The sequence below is a fragment of the Amblyraja radiata genome, chromosome 11 (genome assembly GCF_010909765.2).
Source record: "Amblyraja radiata isolate CabotCenter1 chromosome 11, sAmbRad1.1.pri, whole genome shotgun sequence".
Taxonomy (NCBI): domain Eukaryota; kingdom Metazoa; phylum Chordata; class Chondrichthyes; order Rajiformes; family Rajidae; genus Amblyraja; species Amblyraja radiata.
This window is the reverse complement of record NC_045966.1, coordinates 17,277,226-17,297,690: the sequence shown is the minus strand read 5'-3', so window position 1 is coordinate 17,297,690 and position 20,465 is coordinate 17,277,226. Positions and strand designations below refer to the sequence as shown.

Below are 20,465 nucleotides of genomic sequence, written 5' to 3'. Positions count from 1 at the left end.
CTCCCCTGGTACTTTCTCTTGCAACCGCAGGAAATGCCACACTTGTCGCTTTACCTCCCCCCTTAACTCCATCCAAGGACCCAAGCAGTCTTTCCAGGTGAGGCAGAGGTTCACCTGCACCTCCTCCAACTTCATCTATTGCATCCGCTGCTCTAGGTGTCAGCTGCTCTACATCGGTGAGACCAAGCTTAGGCTTGGCGATCGCTTCGCCCAACACCTCCGCTCGGTTCGCACTAACCAACCTAATCTCCCGGTGGCGCAGCACTTCAACTCCCCCTCCCATTCCAAATCCGACCTTTCTGTCCTGGGCCTCCTCCATGGCCAGAGTGAGTACCACCGCAAATTAGAGGAGCAGCACCTCATATTTTGCTTGGGCAGTTTACACCCCAGCGGTATGAACATTGACTTCTCCAATTTCAGGTAGTCCTTGCTTTCTCCCTTCTTCCCCTCCCCTTCTCACCTCTCCCAGTCTGTCTCCGCCTCTTCCTTTCTTCTTCCCGTCCCCCCCACCTCCACAACAGTCTAAAGAAGGGTCTCAACCCAAAATGTCACCTATTCCTTCACTCCATAGATGCTGCCTCACCCGTTGAGTTTCTCCAGCATTTTTGTCTACCCAATGGTATGATATTGATTTCGCTGACTTCCTCCGGCTAACCCTGGCATTCCCTCTCCATCCCGTCCCCGCCCAAGTCACACCAGCTTCTCGTTTTCACCCAACAAACAGCTAACAATGGCCTATTTCCTTTATCATCTTTACTTTTTTGCATATCTTTCATTGTATTATATCTTTCTACATCATCGTCTATATCTCTCGTTTCCCTTTCCCGTGACTTTCAGTCTCAAGAAGGGTCTTGACCCGAAACGTCACCCATTCCTTCTCTCCGGGGATGCTGCCTGGCCCACGGAGTTACTCCAGCTTTTTGTATCTATCTTTGATATACAGGGATAGCCTTACAAGGACAAAGTCATTGCAAAATAGCAATTCATGTGTTTTAGGATGAAAATTCTAGTTCAACATTCTTCATTTTCATGAATGATGAGCACTCACCTCAAGTTCCTTGATCTTTTCTTCTGCTATTTTTTGTTTCTCAAGGAGCTGATTATGAATTATGACTTTTGGTTGCAGGATAAACCTAAAAGTTAAAAACATTTTAAAAAATTGCTGCAAGGATCAATTTTAAAGCCCAAGTTAAATGTCAACATTTTTCTTCCAAAGAATCATATCATAATCAATGCATAGAAATTAAATACAATTTTATATATTTTTTAAGCATACATATCCATGCTCATCTACTGTTATATTGCATCATATGTCTATGAGGTATGAAAGGATTTAATTGCAACAATATAAAAAGAACTGAAAGGCAAACATAAAATCAACCAAAAATCATCAACTTTATTCTGGACAGAACCAGTGGGAGGTAGTTCATGGTATGTACTCAGTATGCCCTGCAGTTTGCAGGAAATGCTGTCTTGGACTTACTGGAAAGAGTTTAATATTGTGGTCCTAGACACATTACCCGAATCACTTTTGTATTTTAATCAACAGTCTGAAGTTCTCTGTAAATTTATCTTACATTAAGATTTTTTTTGATATAGAAGAAAAGCTTGAAAAGTTTTTTTCACACATTCATCCAAAATGAAAAGCTTTCAAAATCTATTTTGTTACATCGATCATCGAGAAACAGGGATATGAAATCCATAGTTATAGAAGTAGGCAGGTATAAAAAGTGATATTAAATTTAATTACATCTCTTTGTCATACACTTCAAGGTAAAGACTCCATTGGTAATATTGCACAGAACCAATATTCTAAAAAACACAGAATTAAACATTAAATAACACACACACTTTTAACATTTTCATGCTGTCCTTGGTTTGTAGATAATGAATATCAATTTGTTAAACTGCTGGACATTACTGTCAAGCCTGATCTTGTCCTAAAATAGTACCACCATGTTATTTTTTTAAACTATAAATCATAGCATTGTAATCAAGTGTAGAAAACTTGCCTGACATTTCCCTGATCTCAGTGACATTAAGACCAACTAATCTCCATCTGCTAATTCAGAGTATCCCTATGACTGAACCCATAATATTCCTGGTCTATATGGCTCAGCCATATGTACATAGATATACTTGACAAGAGCAATATGCAGACCTTACGTAAGCCTAGTTTTGCAGTCTACTCTGAAGAAAATATGGAATACTAATTTAAGTTTGGAAACTGCTCAAATATTTTACTGCAGCTGTTGGATGTCCTCCAAAAATACAATAAAGGAAAATTAAAAACTTAAACTTTTAAACCTAAATTCAACTCATCACAGAAGATAGGGATAAAACATGAGCTTATTGTATTTCATTTGTTCATGCAAGTTTATTTAAAAAAATAAAATGGGTGTTGCATGAAAGAGGGTTGTATTACAGCCTGCAAGAATTTCAGTATCACTAACAAAATATGGTCATCATGCAAGATGAGTCAAGTGATTCAGAATCTACTGGCACATTGCCAGATACAAGTATACTTATCACCACTCTGCAACACAGTGCCTTCAAATTTGTTGGCAATCTATTTTGCTGTGATACTAAATACACATACGCCAGAAATTCTGCCAAGTGAACCAGAATTGTATTTGTTTTTATTTAATGTCCATTTCTATTCATTTGTTATATATTCTGGAAGGACATACAAGTTTGAAATCTTCATGTACATGGGTAACATACTCACTATTTCTATTGCACTTTGCTATTGATTTTTCTTATCCAATAAGTCTCTGGCATTTTGATTCCCATACTCCAGCATACCTTTCCCAACAATACTTCTAGACCCTGCTTCTTGTAAATATTCCCAGTATTTAGCCATCCCAAACAATGTTATGATTTTGAGTATTTCTAATCTTGTTGGATCCCAGACTATGCAAGATCCCAATCCTGAAAATCCATTTCAATGGTCACATGCCCATAAACTGCTTTGTCAATGTCCTTTCATCTCACAGCAAAGTTCCCCTACTCAGATCCACCCAGAATCCAGGACCATTCTCTTCATGATCCACATTGTTCTCTTCCAATACACAACTTGGTATTAAGACCCCTTTCATATGCAATCAGACATCAGTTGTCATCCTGTTCAGAGGTCACCGTTTCACCCAACATAATTCCTAACATCCTTATGGGAACAAGGATATATAACAAAAGCCAACATCTACCATAAACGGTGCACGTGGAGATCTGATACTTAGGTGTAGAAAATAAATTAATTTTAATTGTTATGTCATTGTCGACTAATATCTTAAATAATGAACATTATTCGATGGACCTCCTCTCAGCATTCACCTCAATCCCCTTCTTCTTCTTCTTCTTCTTCTTCTTGCATATAGCATGCACAGCCTAAAGTTGGAGGATAACTTGTACTACTTGATCTTATTTGATTGTGTACACCAGCTTAATTGCATTCGTTGAAACAGGGCAGACCACATGAAGGTTGCAATCTCCCACCCCACCTCAATCCCCTAAAAATAGTACACTTTTCCATGAATTATAATGTCCTAGAGATGACAATTTCTCATTCCTGGCTGAGATATTGCTGAAAACACCAGCAAAATATAATGCACACCAGGAAAAATAAAGTGTCGTAGTACACTGACATTTTCAGACAAAGGGAAAGAAAATGGGTGTGCAAATCGCCATGGTCGTCTGGCATACAAAGAAACACAATGAATAACACGCTACTCATATTGTTGGTCAGAAAATAATGCATGCAATGAAAATCTAAAAGGAATAATGTAAATCGATTAGAATTTGAAGCAGCATATTGGAAAAAGAACACTCCTTCTGAGCATGCAAAGTTCCTTGTTTTGATTTTACTGCTATGAGGAAAAGAAAACAATTCTCAATTCATCTGAAGAAGGGTTCCAACTGAAAACATTGCTTATCCATTTTGTCCACAGATACTGCCTGAGTTGCTCCAGCACTTTGTATTTTACTCAAAATTCCAGCATTTCCAGCTTAGGTTTAGGTTGATTATAGTCATGTGCACCGAGGTACCATGTAATTCTTTGTTTTGCATGTTATCCAATCATATCAGATAAATACAATCAAGTCAAACTCAAGTACAGTGGATAGATGAAAGGATTAGGTACAGAGTGCAGAATATAGTTCTCAGCATTTCAGTTCTCAGACTTTGTCAAGTGGTTATAATAGGCAAACAATTGTATTTCAGGTTACTTTTCACAGATCACAGCCTAGTAAGGAGAAGATAAATAGGAAGAATATTTGTTGTTTAAAAAAGGGGAAAATTTGACAAACAATTCATTTAGGCCACATAGGATAAACCTCTCATTGATGTGAAACATTTAATTAACAATTCACTGATAAACTGCAGTGACAGGCATTGTGAAACTTGCCTACAAGGGAACAAAGGTAAATATGCCTGCACACCTAACATGCGCATCAGTGTTACAAGGTTCTTAGAAGACATTAAAACATAGTCAGTGGGGACATTAGTACACCACGTTTAATATGGTAGAAATAAAATTATCCAAAAACACAAGGCGGGGTCAACATAGCGGCACAAATGATAATGCTTTTTGTGTCCTAATTTGGGCATTTGCAGTTTGAATCTAAAGAGACCAGAACACATGCAAGAGTCTGATAATCTTTCAAAAGTTCCTCAAGCTGCACAACTTCCATTTATATATTTATTTCCGCACAATGAATAACATACATTAGAAATATCCAGGAATATACAATTCACCATATCTTTACATCACATTTGCTCACCAACATGTAACACCAACTTCAGTCCTGCATAGTAGAAAACACACCTTTCACAAGAATGTGTGGACCCTTATGATAAACAACATGTTCTTATATGCATCCAGCCAGCCAGCTCTGCCCAGCATTTTCCTCGCGAATGTCCGGTCCCTGGTGAGTAAAATCGACGAACTACGGCTGCGGATCACCACACACAGATGGATCGCCGACTGCAACGCCATGGTCTTCACCGAAACATGGCTCAACGATAACATCCCGGACAACGCCATCGAGCTGGAGGGGCGCACTGTCTTCAGGGCCGACAGAACAGCGGAGGACTCCGGTAAGACCAAGGGCGGCGAACTGTGCATTTATGTGAATAACACATGGTGTACGGACGTTGTTAGGATTGGTAGTCACTGCTCTGCTGACCTGGAATGCCTGATGATAAAGTGCAGTCCCTTCTATCTGCCCAGAGAATTCACATCGACTGTTATCACTGCAGTCTATGTACCCCCGGACGCTAATGCCAGGCTAGCAATGGAAGAGCTGCAAGCTGCTATCAGCAAACAACTAACTGCACACCCAGAGGGGGCATTTATTGTTGCGGGTGATTTCAACCACTCCAACCTTAAAACTGTACTCCCCAGGTTCCATCAGCATGTTTCCTGCCCAACCAGAGGAAACAATATTCTGGACTTAGTATATACTAATATTACTGAAGCCTACAAAGCCCTCCCCCTCCCTCACCTTGGACAGTCTGACCACCTCTCTCTGTTCCTGCTCCCCAAATACACACCTCTGATCAGACGTATGAAACCTACCGTGAGGACAGTGAAGGTTTGGCCTGAGGGGGCTGTCTCTGTTTTACAGGAACAGTTTCAGCAAACAGACTAGAGTCTGTTTGCCACCCAGGCCACCTTTAACTCCCAAGTGGACATCAACTCATACACCTCAACAATTTTGGACTATATAAAATTCTGCACTGATAACGTCACTACCCACAAAGAGATAAAGACCTTCCCTAACCAGAAGCCGTGGATGAGCAGGGAGGTCAGACTCCTGCTGAAGGCTCGCGATGCCGCTTTCAGATCTGACAACGCTGAGGGATACAGCTCATCCAGGGCCAATCTGAAAAAGGGAATTAGGAATGCTAAACTCAATCACAAACGGCGGATTGAGGAGCATTTCCAAAACAACTCCGACCCCAGGCGCATGTGGCAAGGAATCAAATCCATTGCCAATTACCAGAAAGTTAACACCCCCAGACAACGCCTCCCTTCCTGACGAGCTAAACCATTTCTATGCTCGCTTTGACTGGGACAACAAAACTCCAGCCATCAAAGTTGCTCCACCCCCGAATGAACAACCCCTCAGTCTCTCCACCTCTGCTGTACAAGATGCACTGAGCAAGATGAATGAGCACAAAGCTGCCGGCCTCGATGGCATCCCCGGGCGGGTGCTCAGGGCATGTGCTGGACAACTATCCCTGGTCTTCACTGACATTTTCAATCTGTCACTGGCCCAGGGTGTTGTCCCCACTTGCCTCAAGACATCAACCATTGTGCCAGTGCCCAAACAATCAGCTACAGGGAGTCTCAACGATTACCGCCCAGTGGCACTCACCCCTGTCATTGCAAAGTGCTTTGAGCGGCTGATCTTGGCTCACCTCAAAGCCAGCCTCCCCCCCACACTGGACCCCCATCAGTTTGCCTACCGGACCAACAGGTCTACAGAGGACGCCAAATCGGCGGCCCTACACTCTGCCCTGACCCACCTGGACAGCAATAACACCTACATCAGGATGCTGTTCATTGATTTCAGCTCCGCCTTTAACACTGTCATCCCCGCCAGCTTGATCACCAAACTCAGCGGACTTGGCATCTCCACCTCCCTCTGCAACTGGACACTGGATTTCCTCACCAACAGACCAGTCTGTTAGGGTCAACAACCTCACCTCCTCCACTATAACACAGGGCTGTGTGCTCAGCCCTCTCCTCTACTCCCTCTTCACCCATGACTGCATCCCTAAGAATGGTTCCAACGCCATCATTAAATTTGCCGACGACACCACGGTGGTAGGACTGATCAGTGACAACGACGAGTCAGCCTACAGGGATGAGGTCCAGCACCTGACAACCTGGTGTGCCAACAATAACCTCGTCCTCAACTCCAAGAAGACGAAGGAAATTATTGTTGACTTCAGGAAGATCAGAGGGGGCAGACATACCCCCATCCATATAAACGGGACTGAGGTGGAGCGCGTCTCCAACTACAAATTCCTCGGGGTGCACATCTCGGAGGATCTGTCCTGGTCCCTCAACACCTCCAAGCTGATCAAAAAGGCGCAGCAGCGCCTTTACTTCCTGAGGAGGCTCAAGAAAGCTCACCTGTCCCCCCAGATCCTGACCAACTTTTACCGCTGTACCATCGAAAGCATCCTGACCACCTGCTTCACGGTATGGTACAGCAGTTGCACCGTAGCAGACAGGAAGGCACTACAACGGGTGGTGAAAACCGCTCAGTACATCATCGGTGCCCCGCTCCCTGCCATGGATGCCCTCCACCGAAAACGGTGTCTGAGACGGGCCGGGAAGATCATCAAAGACCCCTCACACCCTAACCATGGACTGTTTGCCATCCTCCCATCAGGGAGGCGGTACAGGAGCCTCAGGTCTCGTACTATTAGGATGAGGAACAGCTTCTACAACAACACTATCACATTGCTGAACTCGGAGTCCCGCCGATAGATTTCTCCAGTCTCTCCGTCCACATTGTTTGATTATTCTGTATTTTTATTTCTATATTGCACTATTACTACGGACTGACGCTAAACTGCATTTCGTTGTACCCATACTTGTATTTGTGCAATGACATTAAAGTTGAATTGAATTGAATTGAATTGAATCAAAAATGCAATGCAGATGTCCATTGGATTGTTAGGACATACTGGAGGCAATGGAGAATGCATATAGAATTTAATTTAACTCACTAAAAGGCAGGAAGATATCACAATGATAAATAAAATATTTAACGTGCAATAAAACATGTTTTTTAAGAAAGATAAATTTGTTATTCATAACCAAAATATAAACAAAAATATTAATTTAATTAATGAGATTCTTAGTCCTTTAAATGAATCTACGTAAAATGTATTAGTTCATGTTCAGAAAGTTCAGATGGTGCAATGACCTGAAAATATATATTACACCTTGAAAACATATGCTACATTGGCCAGGTGCAGGACAGATGTATAGCACAAATTGTCAATTAAGATATTTTCAATGGCATGGCACCATTAACTGAATAATAGTACAGTTCACTGTAGCATTACATACCTGATAAATGCCATGACAATTTCTAAACAAAGATATAAATATAAATGCTTAAACATCAGTGAAGAAAGGAAAGTAGGTTTTATGTTTCAGATATTCTGACAAAGGACCACGGATAAGAACTAACTTTACCCTGTGTGCTATCAGAAGGGACATAAACCTGTGGGGGGTTTTTAAGTTTTGCTGTTGCTTTAATATTCACAAATGAAAATATTTGTTTTTGCACCTTCACTTGATCTCAAGCTGCCAAGAGATCATTTCCAGATTTCAGTAACTGTTAGAACATCAAGTGATTCTGATATTATTTCAAAGATTCAATTGCATTTTATAACCTTTAAATGAAACTACAGACTATACAAAAGAGAAAAATCATAACTTTTCTATTAATAAATTAAGACAGTTCACCATTCACTTTGTAGTTGTCATTTAATGAGCAAATGTTCCTGACTATTCCAATCCTAATTAACTGAAAAATAGGAACATATTATGAAATATTAAAATAATATTCATTATTCAATAAATAGAACCTAACAAATTGCTTCTTATGTCTTGTCTGTCCTTTTGCCCAATCTCTCTCTTCCATCTTTGAATATAGCCATGGAATGTCAGCAAAGATTAATGCAACGAAACATAATTTTCTTAGTATAGCTACAATGATGTAACCATTTCTCTGAATAGAATATTCCCATCTGGACTCCAGCCAAAGAGATGACAAGTACATCAACCTCATATTATGTTTCGTAACATTTGTTGCAACCTTATATCCCACTAGACTGTTCTGCAGTTTTCAATAGCTCCCTAAGTTGTTTAAGTTTTCTTTTTCCTCACAACACTTCCACGCACCATCTCCAAATAGTTTGCTGAATGGACAGCAACAAAAAGTGTTGGTCCTTATTCAGCTTAGTTGGAAGATAGACACAAACACACATGCACTTTCCTCTTCCCAGTTTCTTTTCTCAATAAATATTAGTTGAAATCTTACCAAAGGTTCCTCGGTACAACAATCTGAAAAAGTGTGTACTTCATCCAAATTGCTGCAACATCTATAAACCTGCAACCAATTCAATTCACAAAGGCAGGCCACAAAATCTATTTCTAGATGCTGGGTAAAGTATTCAAAAATCAAAATTCTATGCAATCCAAACACAGTCACCCAAATAGTGGTTAAAGACCCTTCTATTTCTGGAGTGTATAGGTTTATTGTTAGCACATTTTTCAAGTAAACTATTTGCTCTGCCATTTTTGTTCAGAAAGATATTATCACGCAATGGGTGTTAGTGGTTTACCTAGGGAATTATTAAATAGCATGTTTCAAACTCACATGAAATAATAAATACTTGCAATTTGACAACTTCATTTCTGTGAAGACTAGCCACTGGGAGAGTGTATGTTCTCCCCACAGTCACATGGAACTGAACTTCAATTGCAAGCAGCTTCAAATTTCAAAAAAGCAGCTTTTCTTCAGGACATTTCCTTAATCATATTATTTTCAGTATTCACTATTTCTGAACAAAAATTACATCACGGCAATTTGCCAGTATGTGCTCATTCTTTAAACAGGAACAGGAGTCTAAGGAAAGAAAATCTCCTACGGTGTCTATTTAAATATAAACAATATTTGGAAATTCTATTGTTCATGAATTCAATGGAATGCAAATAATCCCTACAGAATAAAATAAATAAAATGCACTGCCTTTAATTATATAGGAAAACAAAAGATTATTGCCTAGAAATTATATAGTTTTTTTGTGCACCATTTAATTGAATTTCCATAAAATATATAAAATATTAGGAAAAATCAGGGTCTCATGTCAAGTTGCACCAAGCTAAAGTTGCACCCTCACTAAAGATTTGATTATATATTGGGACTACCTTCCTCAAATTTAACTCTCCACATAAATTCATTTTACACCTGTTGCAATTTAGCATGCAAGTCATGATACTAACCAGGGTCTACAACAGAACCAACCTCCCTGAAGCTTGGAGTTAAGCATTTTTTTCTAATCTTTTTCACTACAATGTCGTATCCACTTTCCACAAATCCTCTGCAGAAATAGAATTATTTGTTAGAACTAGCAGGAAATTTTCAAACAGCAGCAACTACATTCCAAAACCAAGGTCACTCCAAACCAAATAGGTTAGACACAAAAAAAATGGAAGCAAGTCAACCTTGATCCCAACTGCCTTAAAAAAGGATGCGACTCCCAAATCTAAAACCTCATGATCGTCAAGAAGCACATGCGATCAAATATAGCAAAACAAAAGAGAAGCTTGTTCCTTATGCCAAGAGGTCAACAGCACAGTGGCCCAGCTGATAGAGTTACCGACTCACAGCGACAGAGACCTGTGTTCAATCCTGACCTCAGGTGCTATCTGTGCAGAGTTTACATGTTCTCCTTGTGAGGGCGTGGGTTTCCACCGGGTGCTCCGGTGTCCTCCCCATCCCAAAGACGTGCAGATTAAATGGCCTCTGAAAATTACTTCTAGTATGTTGGGACTGGATGCAATGACATAGAACTAGTCTGAATGGTCAGTGAGGACTCAGTGGGCCAAAGGGCCTGCTTCCATGCTGTATCAATCAATCAAAACCACAAAAAGCCAGTGAATGGAGCAAAATAAAATGGAAATAGGAATAAAAAATGGAAGCATGACATAAAATCAAGTTAAATCAAGGAAAATCCAAAGATGTCATCATAAATATATAGGAAAGAACTGCAGATCCTGGTTTAAATCGAAGGTCCACAAAATGCTGGAGTAATTCAGCGGGACAGGCAGCATCTCCGGAGAGAAGGGGTCGACCTTCTCTCCAGAAATGCTGCCTGTCCGCTGAGTTACTTCAGCATTTTGTGTCTAATATCATAAATATATAGTGGGATGAGTATAAAAAACTCAAAAATAAATGGGTCTAGTTCAGCTACACTTCTTCAGATCTTAAGATCTGATTGGACTATGTAACCTCCTGGCCACTTCAAAGGCTGTTTTAAAGTCAACCAGAAGTCACATATGGTTCAGGCAGATCAAGGACAGCAAATCTCCTTCTAGAAAGGAATTGTGAAGGAGCTGAAAATTTACAATACAGTACACCAACCATTTCTACAAGCACCAGCATTTTCTATTTTCATGTTCTTGTATAAACTTAAATTACTGCAAAATATTTTCTTTTATTTGCCTGTCAAGGAGGCCTTCAAAGTCTACATGTACACTGCTCTGACAGGAAAAAACGTACAAGAGTTATTCGTGGCACTTTAATTTCTCCTTGTCATGAAGCAATGTTGAAACGATGAACCCACTGACTCATTCAATAATAATGCAAGCTGTGAAGGACAACAAACTTTAAAAGATTCAATAGGTTAGGAGTTTAAAATAATAATACTTACATTCTACCAACACCTTCATACATGCGTGCTTCTCCTGGCAGTGCAGCTATTTCTCCATCTGTTAAATTTGCGTGTTTTATGGTTCTATTTAATTGTTCAATCTGCAAATCTGCAAGTTTCACCTTCTGTTGTGTATAAAGCACTTTGGTCTGTAAATCAGCAAAAGCCTAACGAAAGTACAAAATGAATTAAAAAATTATTAATTTGTTTTAAAGTTAATTATTTATTGGCATAACAATTATGGCATTTTATTTGGGGCATACTATTTTCTTGAGTCCATTTTCGCAGTTCTGTCAAAATCTTTATTTCTTTTATATCAGACTGTACTATGATCTTTCCATTTTGCAGAAATCCAGTAAAAAGCAAGCATGATGCCAAGATAAAATTGTTTTCCAGTTATGCATGTAGTGGTAAACCCAAATTATTTTTAAAGGGCCCTGACCCTATCCATGTCCTCCAGATATGCTGCCTGACCTGGTGAGTTACTCCAGCACTATTGTGTTCTGTTCAAGATTCCAGCATCTGCAGTTGCTTGTGTATCTGAATTATGTTTGAATTGATTTGCAAGAGAGTAATCTTATTTTATGCAAAGTAAACGTTATCCAGCAAAATTCCTAGCTATCATGGAAAAGCCAAAGAGTGAATCTCCTTTCAACCTATATTTAAATTAAAATTGTATAATTAGTGAGTGACCCCAAATATTTTCATTTGTTTTATAAAACCATTGCAGTGAAATAAATATTCAAATTTCCATAACTTGGATTGAAATGAAATTTATTTAATAATTGAAATAAATAGATTTACCAATATGGAGATGGATTTTTAACTTGCATTTAATTTATTTTTCTTACAAGATTCCAAAATTTACATTTACAATCGTAATGTGAAGCCTAGCATTGTAATAAACTCCTAATATTTCTACTATGCACAATAAATGGTGAAGAGGAATTAACTTAGGTATTAAGATTTGAACGGTTATTCAAGCTAATAATCCTTGATGCCTGAAAAATGTTGATTCCAATATCAACTAATGTAAATTAGAATCCAATATCAATTAATATATCAGGTTATGTGATCCAACTACTGCAGCTTCAATCATTGGTCCAGAACCGTCAACTGTCCATTTCCCTTCACAGATACTGTCTGGACCGCTGTTCTTCCACAACTCTGTTTTTGCCCAGGATTCCGGCATCTACACTGTCTTGTGTAACCATAAATGTTACATATGATGCACAATTATTCAATCTTTATCTCACCTAACTGAATTGCAGACATACAAGTTACAGTTTAATTAATAGTCATAGATATGTACAACACAAACATGATTTTCAGCCCAACTTGCCCATGCCAACCAAGGTGCCCATGTACACTCTTCCCACCTGCCCACATTTGACCCTTATCCCTCTAAACCTTTCCTATCCAAGTAACTATCCAAATGCCTCTTAAATATGGTTATAGTATCTGCCTCAACTACCACCTCAGGCACTTCATTCCATATAACCAGCAGCTTTTGCGTGCAAAAATTATCCATCAGGTTCCTATTATACCTTTCCCCCTTCACCTTAAACCTATGTCCTCTGGTTCTTGATTCCCATACTCTGGGTAAAATACTCTGTGCATTTACCCTTTCTATTCCCCTCATGATTTCATACACCTGGATAAGATCACTCCTCATCCTCCTGCATTCCAAGTAATATAGTCCTAGCCTGCCCAACATGTCTTCAAACTTCAACATATAATCACAGTACCTTCAATATAGGATAACATTTAAAAAATACTCTTAATGCATCATCACCATAACCCTGCAGCATTTCATAAGAATGTTTTTCTCAATAAAACAGATGGGCAATGAATGCAACACTGCCATCTCATTCCATCCCAAGACACATTTTGTAAAAAGTCATGTTATAGAGTCAAAGGTTTTAAAGGTTCCACAGAGTCATACAGTGGAGAAACAAACCCTCGGCCCAATTTGCCCACACCAGCCAGCATGTCACAGCTACAATAGTCCCACCTGCCTGTGATTGGCCCATATCCCTCCAAACTTGTCCTATCCATGTTCCTGTCTGTTTCTTAAATGTTGCGATAGTCCTTGCCTCAACTACCTCCTCTGGCAGTTCGTTCCTTACACCCACGATCCTTTGTGTGAAAAAGTTACCCTTCAGATTCCTATTAAATCTTTTTCCCTCCACCTTAACCTAATCCTTGATTCCCCTACTCTGGGCAAGAGACTCTGTGCGTCTACCAGATCTATTCCTCCCATGATTTTATACACCTCTATAAGATTGCCCCTCATCCTCCTGCGCTCCAAGGAATAGAGTACAAGTCTACTCAATCTCTCCCTACTGCTCAGACCCTCAAGTCCTGGCAACATCCTCATAAATCTTTTTTGTACCCTTTCCAGTCTTACAACATCTTTCCTATAATAATAGACAATAGACAATAGGTGCAGGAGTAGGCCATTTGGCCCTTCCAGCCAGCACTGCCATTCAATGTGATCATGGCTGATCATCCTCAATCAGTACCCCGTTCCTGCCTTCTCCCCATATCCCCCGACTCCACTATCTTTAAGAGCCCTATCTAGCTCTCTTGAAAGTATCCAGAGAACCGGCCTCCACCGCCCTCTGAGGCAGAGAATTCCACGGACTCACAACTCTCTGTGAGAAAAAGTGTTTCCTCGTCTCCGTTCTAAATGGCTTACCCCTTATTCTTAAACTGTGGCCCCTGGTTCTGGACTCCCTCAATATTGGGAACACGTTTCCTGCCTCTAGCGTGTCCAAACCCTTAACAATCTTATATGTTTCAATAAGAAACCCTCTCATCCTTCTAAACTCCAGAGTGTACAAGCCCAGCCGCTCCATTCTCTCAGCATATGACAGTCCAGCCATCCCGGGAATTAACCTTGTAAACCTATGCTGCACTCCCTCAACAGCAAGAATGTCCTTCCTCAAATTAGGGGACCAAAACTGCACACGATACTCCAGGTGTGGTCTCACTAGGGCTCTGTACAACTGCAGAAGGACCTCTTTGCTCCTACACTCGACTCCTCTTGTTATAAAGGCCAACATGCCATTCACTTTCTTCACTGCCTGCTGTACCTACATGCTTACTTTCATAAACTGATGAACAAGGACTCCCAGATCCCGTTGTACTTCCCCTTTTCCCAATTTGACGCCATTTAGAAAGTAATCTGCCTTCCTGTTTTTGATACCAAAGTGGATAACCTCACATTTATCCACGGTGCCCAGAACTGAATACAGTACTCTAAATGCAGCATCACCAACGTCTTATTTGTCATTGTTACCCAATTATCGAGGAGTTTAAGTAAATTAGTTGAAGGACTTTTGAAGGACAGAAGATAAACACCGAATGGAAAAATGTCATTATGAATGCCTTTACTAGATTTAGGAAGTTCAATGAAATGATGTGAATGCAAAAAAATCTGGAAACGTCCGAGGTCAATCGCCAGCAACATGCATAACAGACAAAATAAAGACCCGTCCTTCACTTTCAGACGAACGTGCGACGCACTTTATAATATATTGTTTCTGAAAGTATTATTTGCATTTAAAGATAATTTGCTCTGTCAACAATTTCGATTAAGCATAAAAATGACATGTTTTTAACGTGTATTGCCACCATCCCGTTTCCTTCCTGTTCCAACCGCCCAAACTGCTTCCCCTCTGATGAAATGACCTAAATCTTTGCTCGAACGGGTTAAAACGTGAAAACAGGCCGGGAAATATACTTAATGATTTGTTGGGAGTTCAACGGAACTTCAAAACGACAGCGCGAGGTCTCACCGGCACAAGGCCTGAACCAACAGAATGCTTATAATATCAGCTGAAAACGAAGAATAACCCCGATTTTAAAAGTTGCCCCGCTGACACGTGCTTGTCAGTCTCAGATGCGTTGAATTGGCGATCAAATGAGCGACCGTGCACGAAGTTTTAAAGATCCGCGGCCTCCCTGTACCTTCTTCAGCTCCTGGTCCACGGGGGCGGCCATGTTTGGAGAGGTGAGCATGCGCAGCTCGCTTCCTCCCACGGCAGACCTTTCGGCCCATCCCCTCCATGCCCACCATGTTGCCTCTCGGACTTGGTCCCATTTGCTTGTGCCTGAACCCTATCACTCCACACCTTTCCTATCCCATGCGTCTGACCCCCTATTGCTCCACCCCTTTCCAATCCATGCACCTGTCCAACTGTCTTTTAAATGTGGCTATAGAACCTGCCTCTTCTTTCTTCTGGTAGCTGGTTCTACACACCAAAGATCCGCTATAGGATCTTTGCTACACACCCTCTGCCATCTGTGTGAAAAAGGTGCCTTCAGGTTCCTTATAAATAGCAATGTTACAAAATTTTGAGATTTTAAAAATCAAGTCTTTCATTTATCCCATCAGATAAAGCATAAAAAGAAGTTTAATTTGACACATAATTCACTTTCATACCTTCAGTATTAAAAAAGGTATGGCCATTTTCATGCTCTGAAATTGGCATCTTGTTCCCTATTGCTTTTTCATTGACTTAACACAAAAGCTGTGATCGAGAACATTTAAAAGCCCATAACTTTCTTAAAATTTAAGAGAACTGAAAGAAATTTTCAGTTATTATAGATTGAAGCATTCTGAAACAAATATGAAACAATCTTATTTAGATGATTTGAAATTAAAGCATATAGTTAGTTAGTTAGTTAGTTACCTAATTGTAGCTAATTACAAAATTCAATTACTAGATCTAAACATCTATCCATTTCTTAAGAATAGATTAACATTTTTAAATAGCCTAAGTGTCCAAATAACATTCACACAAGAATTCACAATATAACATACTTTTTAAATCTCATTGTCATGGGTTTATAGGCCAAATGGAAGGAATTTAGTGTTTAATACCTGTAAATTAATGGCCATTTAAATCAGCTTGTGAGTGGGATTTTCTGGAACGGGACCATTTGGAACGTTGAGGATGCGGTGAATTTAGTCCCCCATTTCGGCAGCAAATACACTGCCGGTTCTTCGGGGGGGGAAATCACCGTTTCGCAACTTTTTTTTTTTTTTTTTTTTTTTTAATATTTTATTTTATTAGAAGTAAGTACAGTCATATGACACCAAAGTGCCTAATATATATTTTCATAATACATTTTATGTACAACTTCTTTTTTTTTTTTTTTGTTACACTGAAAAAAGATTAGAATAAGAAAAAGAAGTTAGATAGTAAAGGATAGAAAGATGTGAAATATATAGTGTGTGAAAAAAGAAAACGAGTAAATGAAGAAAGTTGAGAGAGAGAATAGAGAAAAGAAAAGAAAAGAAAAAAAGAGGAGATCATTATTTATAGTCTTGACCAACCCTCGTCCAGTCCTGAAACAGTTATTTTTTACAATTGTGTTGCACCATATGATTCCAAAAAAACGACGAATGGAGACCAACTCGTTATGAATTGGTCTGATTTATCCATTAGGAGGAATCGCATTTCCTCAAGATGAGCGGTGTCCAACATACTTGCAATCCACATTTTAAGCGTTGGTATTGATGTACCCTTCCAAAATTTAAGAATTAATTTTTTTGCTATTATTAAACCATAGTTAAGGAATAGATTTTGAGATGTGTTCAATTTATTCCCATCTTCCATTACGCCAAATATAATCATTTCAGTATTAGGTTCCATTCTTGTCTTGAATAATTTTGTAAATATTTCAAAAATATCATTCCAAAATCTATAAAGTTTTATGCAGGAGACTAAGGAGTGTGTTATAGTTGCCTTTTGGGCTAGACATTTATCACAAGTGGCGGATATATTTGGATAAAATTTGTTCAATCTTGTTTTTGAATAATATAATCTATGTACAATTTTAAATTGAATTAAATTATGTCTTACATTAATTGAACATTTGTGAATATATATCAGGTATTTTTCCCATTTAACCTTCGTAATTTTTATCATTAGTTCCCGTTCCCACTCTTCTCTAAGTACCTCTGTCGATGGTAGGTCTATATTTAGAATACTATTATATAAATATGATATTAATTTTTGTGAGTCAGCTTCAATATTCATTGCCTCTTCCAATAAGTCAGGAGTTACTTTTTGATATCCTTGTATATATTTTTTCACGAAATCGCAAATCTGAAGATATTTAAAATATTGGTTGTTTTTCAATTTAAATTTTAATTGTAATTGTTGGAATGATAGTAAGTTTCCCATTTCGTACATATCCCCGATCCTTCTAATTCCGAGACTTTCCCATTGGTTATATGTCTTATCAATAAGAGATGGTTTAAATAAAGGGTTATTCGCTATTGGCATTAACAGTGATAGATTTCTTAATTTTAAAGATAATTTTATTTGTTTCCAAATTCTTATTGTAACCGTTTCGCAACTTAAAATGTGAATTAAATACATCTTAAGAAACACTTTTGTACATAAAAATAAACTACTTTCTTTTACCTGTCCCCTACATAAAATCCGGCCCCGTTGTCGGTATTGACGGATTCAGAAGCTGATTTAAAAATCATTCCAGCGATTAACTTGTCGGGCAATTTTTTTTTTAAAAACACACAGAACGGCCGTCGGAACGATTCTTTAGCAACATCTTGCACTCCAACAAATATAATTCAGGACCAGGTAGGTAAAAAACCCCGTTTTAACCCCGCACCCCCCCCCCCCCCCTCAAACGCGCCAAAATCGCGCGCACACGGCCAGTGGCAGAATTACAGCGCCGCTGAAGGTAAGTATTGTAACATACCTATTATAAATCTTTCTGCTCTCATCTTAAACCCATGTCTTTTAGACTCCCCTCAGCCTTCTACACTACAGAAAAAAAATTCCCTAGTCTACCGAGCCTCTCTTTATAACTCAAACCTTCCTGTCCCAGTAACATCAGTGTAAATTAGTTTAATGATATCTTTCCTATAGCAACGTGACCAGAACCATACACAGTACTCTTTACAACATAGAACAAAAAAGCACAAGACTAATAAACATATCTCAACTTTTTTCTCAGTACGACAATACTCCACAAGGCCCTAAAATTTACCGTGGGTCCTGTTTTTGTCTCACTATCTAGAATGTGTTTGTAGAGAGGATTTATTAGGTCTCCTGAATGTTTATGATTAGCTTTAATGTTTAAATTAATTTAGTTTATTATTGTCCAGTGTACCAAGTTACAGTGAAAAGATTTTCTTTGCACGATACCTAGTAAAAGAAAAGACTATAGGGAGGTTTCACGGCAGTCGGGTCACGACCCATGACCCGTACTATTGCTACGCTACTCCAAATGGAGTACACGCGTTGAACTGCAGGTAAGCACTTACCATTGTTTCCAGCATAGCGGGCCCGTTAAAACCCGCCGAAATTGTCAATTTTTGCGCTGTAAATAATTATGGAAATCGGGATAAGTGTGAGCGACATTTAGCCTACTTCAGAATTCCAAAAGTGAGGAGAAATGACGTTAGATAGAAGCGAGAGCTGAAGGGACAACAACAGCCAGAGTGTTTGGCGAACATTGGCCGTTTGCTCACTGCATTTCATCAACTAAGGCATTATTTGTGTTTTTTCTTGATTCCTTTGGCATCTAAAAAGTTTCAGAAGTGATAAATATGGTTGTAAATTTTTTAAATCGCCCATGGTTCTCAAGTGGGTTTTTACATACAAAATGAAAACGCGTCTGAAGAAATATTTACAGCCAGATTTATCACTTCTGAGACTTTTTAGATACCAAAGGAATCAAGAAAAAGCATAAATAATGCCTTACTGTTGATGAAATGCAGTGAGCAAACGTGATAATTCCCAATATTTTCAATTCCGATATGTTCGCCAAGCACTTTAGCTGCTGTTCTCCCTTCAGCTCTTGCTTCTCTTTACCTTCATTTCGCTTCACTTTTGGAATTCTGAAGTTGGGTACATGTCTCTCACACTTACCCCGACTTCCACAATTTTCTTCAGCGCAAAATTCAACATTTTGGCGGTTTTTAACAGGTAGGAAAGTACGCGTTTCTTGCATTAATAACATATACCGGAAGTTACGGATGTCCTCCAGATGGATTGAGCGGTTCCGTGCGTCAAGCCCTATGACCCAGTGACCTTACGTGCAACCCCCCTATAAATCATATATACATCACCTGCTGCTCTAGCCGAGGTTTGGAGCAATCAGCCAACAACTAGGATGCATCACCCATGGTCAATCATGACCGAGGGGGGCCTACAATACAATCAAGCCATCCACAGTGCACGGATAGAGCGAGAGTACTACACTCAGTACAAGATAAAATCTGATTAAAGATGGTTCAAAGGTCTCCAATGAGGTAAATTGGAGGTCTGCACTCTAGCTGATGAGAGGACTGTTACCTTGCCTTATAACAGTTGGGAAGAAACTGAAATTGCAGACATGTGTTTTCAAATTTCTGTATCTCTTACCTGATGAGAGAGGGGAGAAGAGGGATTGACTCGTCCTTGATTATACTGGTGGCCTTGCTGAGGCAGAATGAAGTGTAGATAGAGTCAATGGAAAGGAGGCTGGTTCGTGTGATGGTCCGGGCTACACAATTTCTTGTGGTCTTCGATGGAACTGTTCCCAAACCATGCTGTGACGCATTCCGATAAGATGTTTTCTATGGCACATCTGTAGAAGTTGGTGAAGGTTGTTGGGGACATGCTAAACTCAGGGCTGCCAACTCTCACATTTTGAGCGTGAGAATCACGCCCTCAAGCAAACTCTCACGCCCTCACGCTGATCAGAAATTTCTCATGCTCTGTGGTGAGAAATTCTGTGATCAACGAAAATTTCAAAACTCGGATAAACTTCTTGGTCCGCGGGTGTTGGGGAGCCGGGGCTGAGGGAGGGATGGGAGCAGAACCAGTGGCGGGAACAGATGCGGGGAGCCGGGACTGGCGAGTGTTTGCGGGGCTGTCGAAGGTTTGCGGGGCTGACGAGTCGCTCGCTGCAGTTCCAGCCATGGAGCCGTGCAAGTCCCGGGCCGTCGGAGGCGTCAGAAGCGTTGCGCCGC

General features: G+C 39.7%; 1 protein-coding gene across 1 annotated transcript in view; it reads right to left on the bottom strand.

Annotated features, from left to right (window-relative positions):
• The window catches only part of pfdn1 (prefoldin subunit 1), a 65,071-nt gene extending 49,516 nt beyond the window's left edge, over positions 1-15,555 (bottom strand). Inside the window, exons 1-3 of the mRNA XM_033029439.1 lie at positions 15,440-15,555; positions 11,465-11,631; positions 1,049-1,133 (exon numbers count right to left, since the gene is read on the bottom strand). Of these exons, the coding sequence (XP_032885330.1) occupies positions 1,049-1,133; positions 11,465-11,631; positions 15,440-15,490 (303 nt within the window). The 5' untranslated portion in view covers positions 15,491-15,555. The remainder of the gene's footprint in view (positions 1-1,048; positions 1,134-11,464; positions 11,632-15,439) is intronic.
• Positions 15,556-20,465: the final 4,910 nt, after the last annotated feature.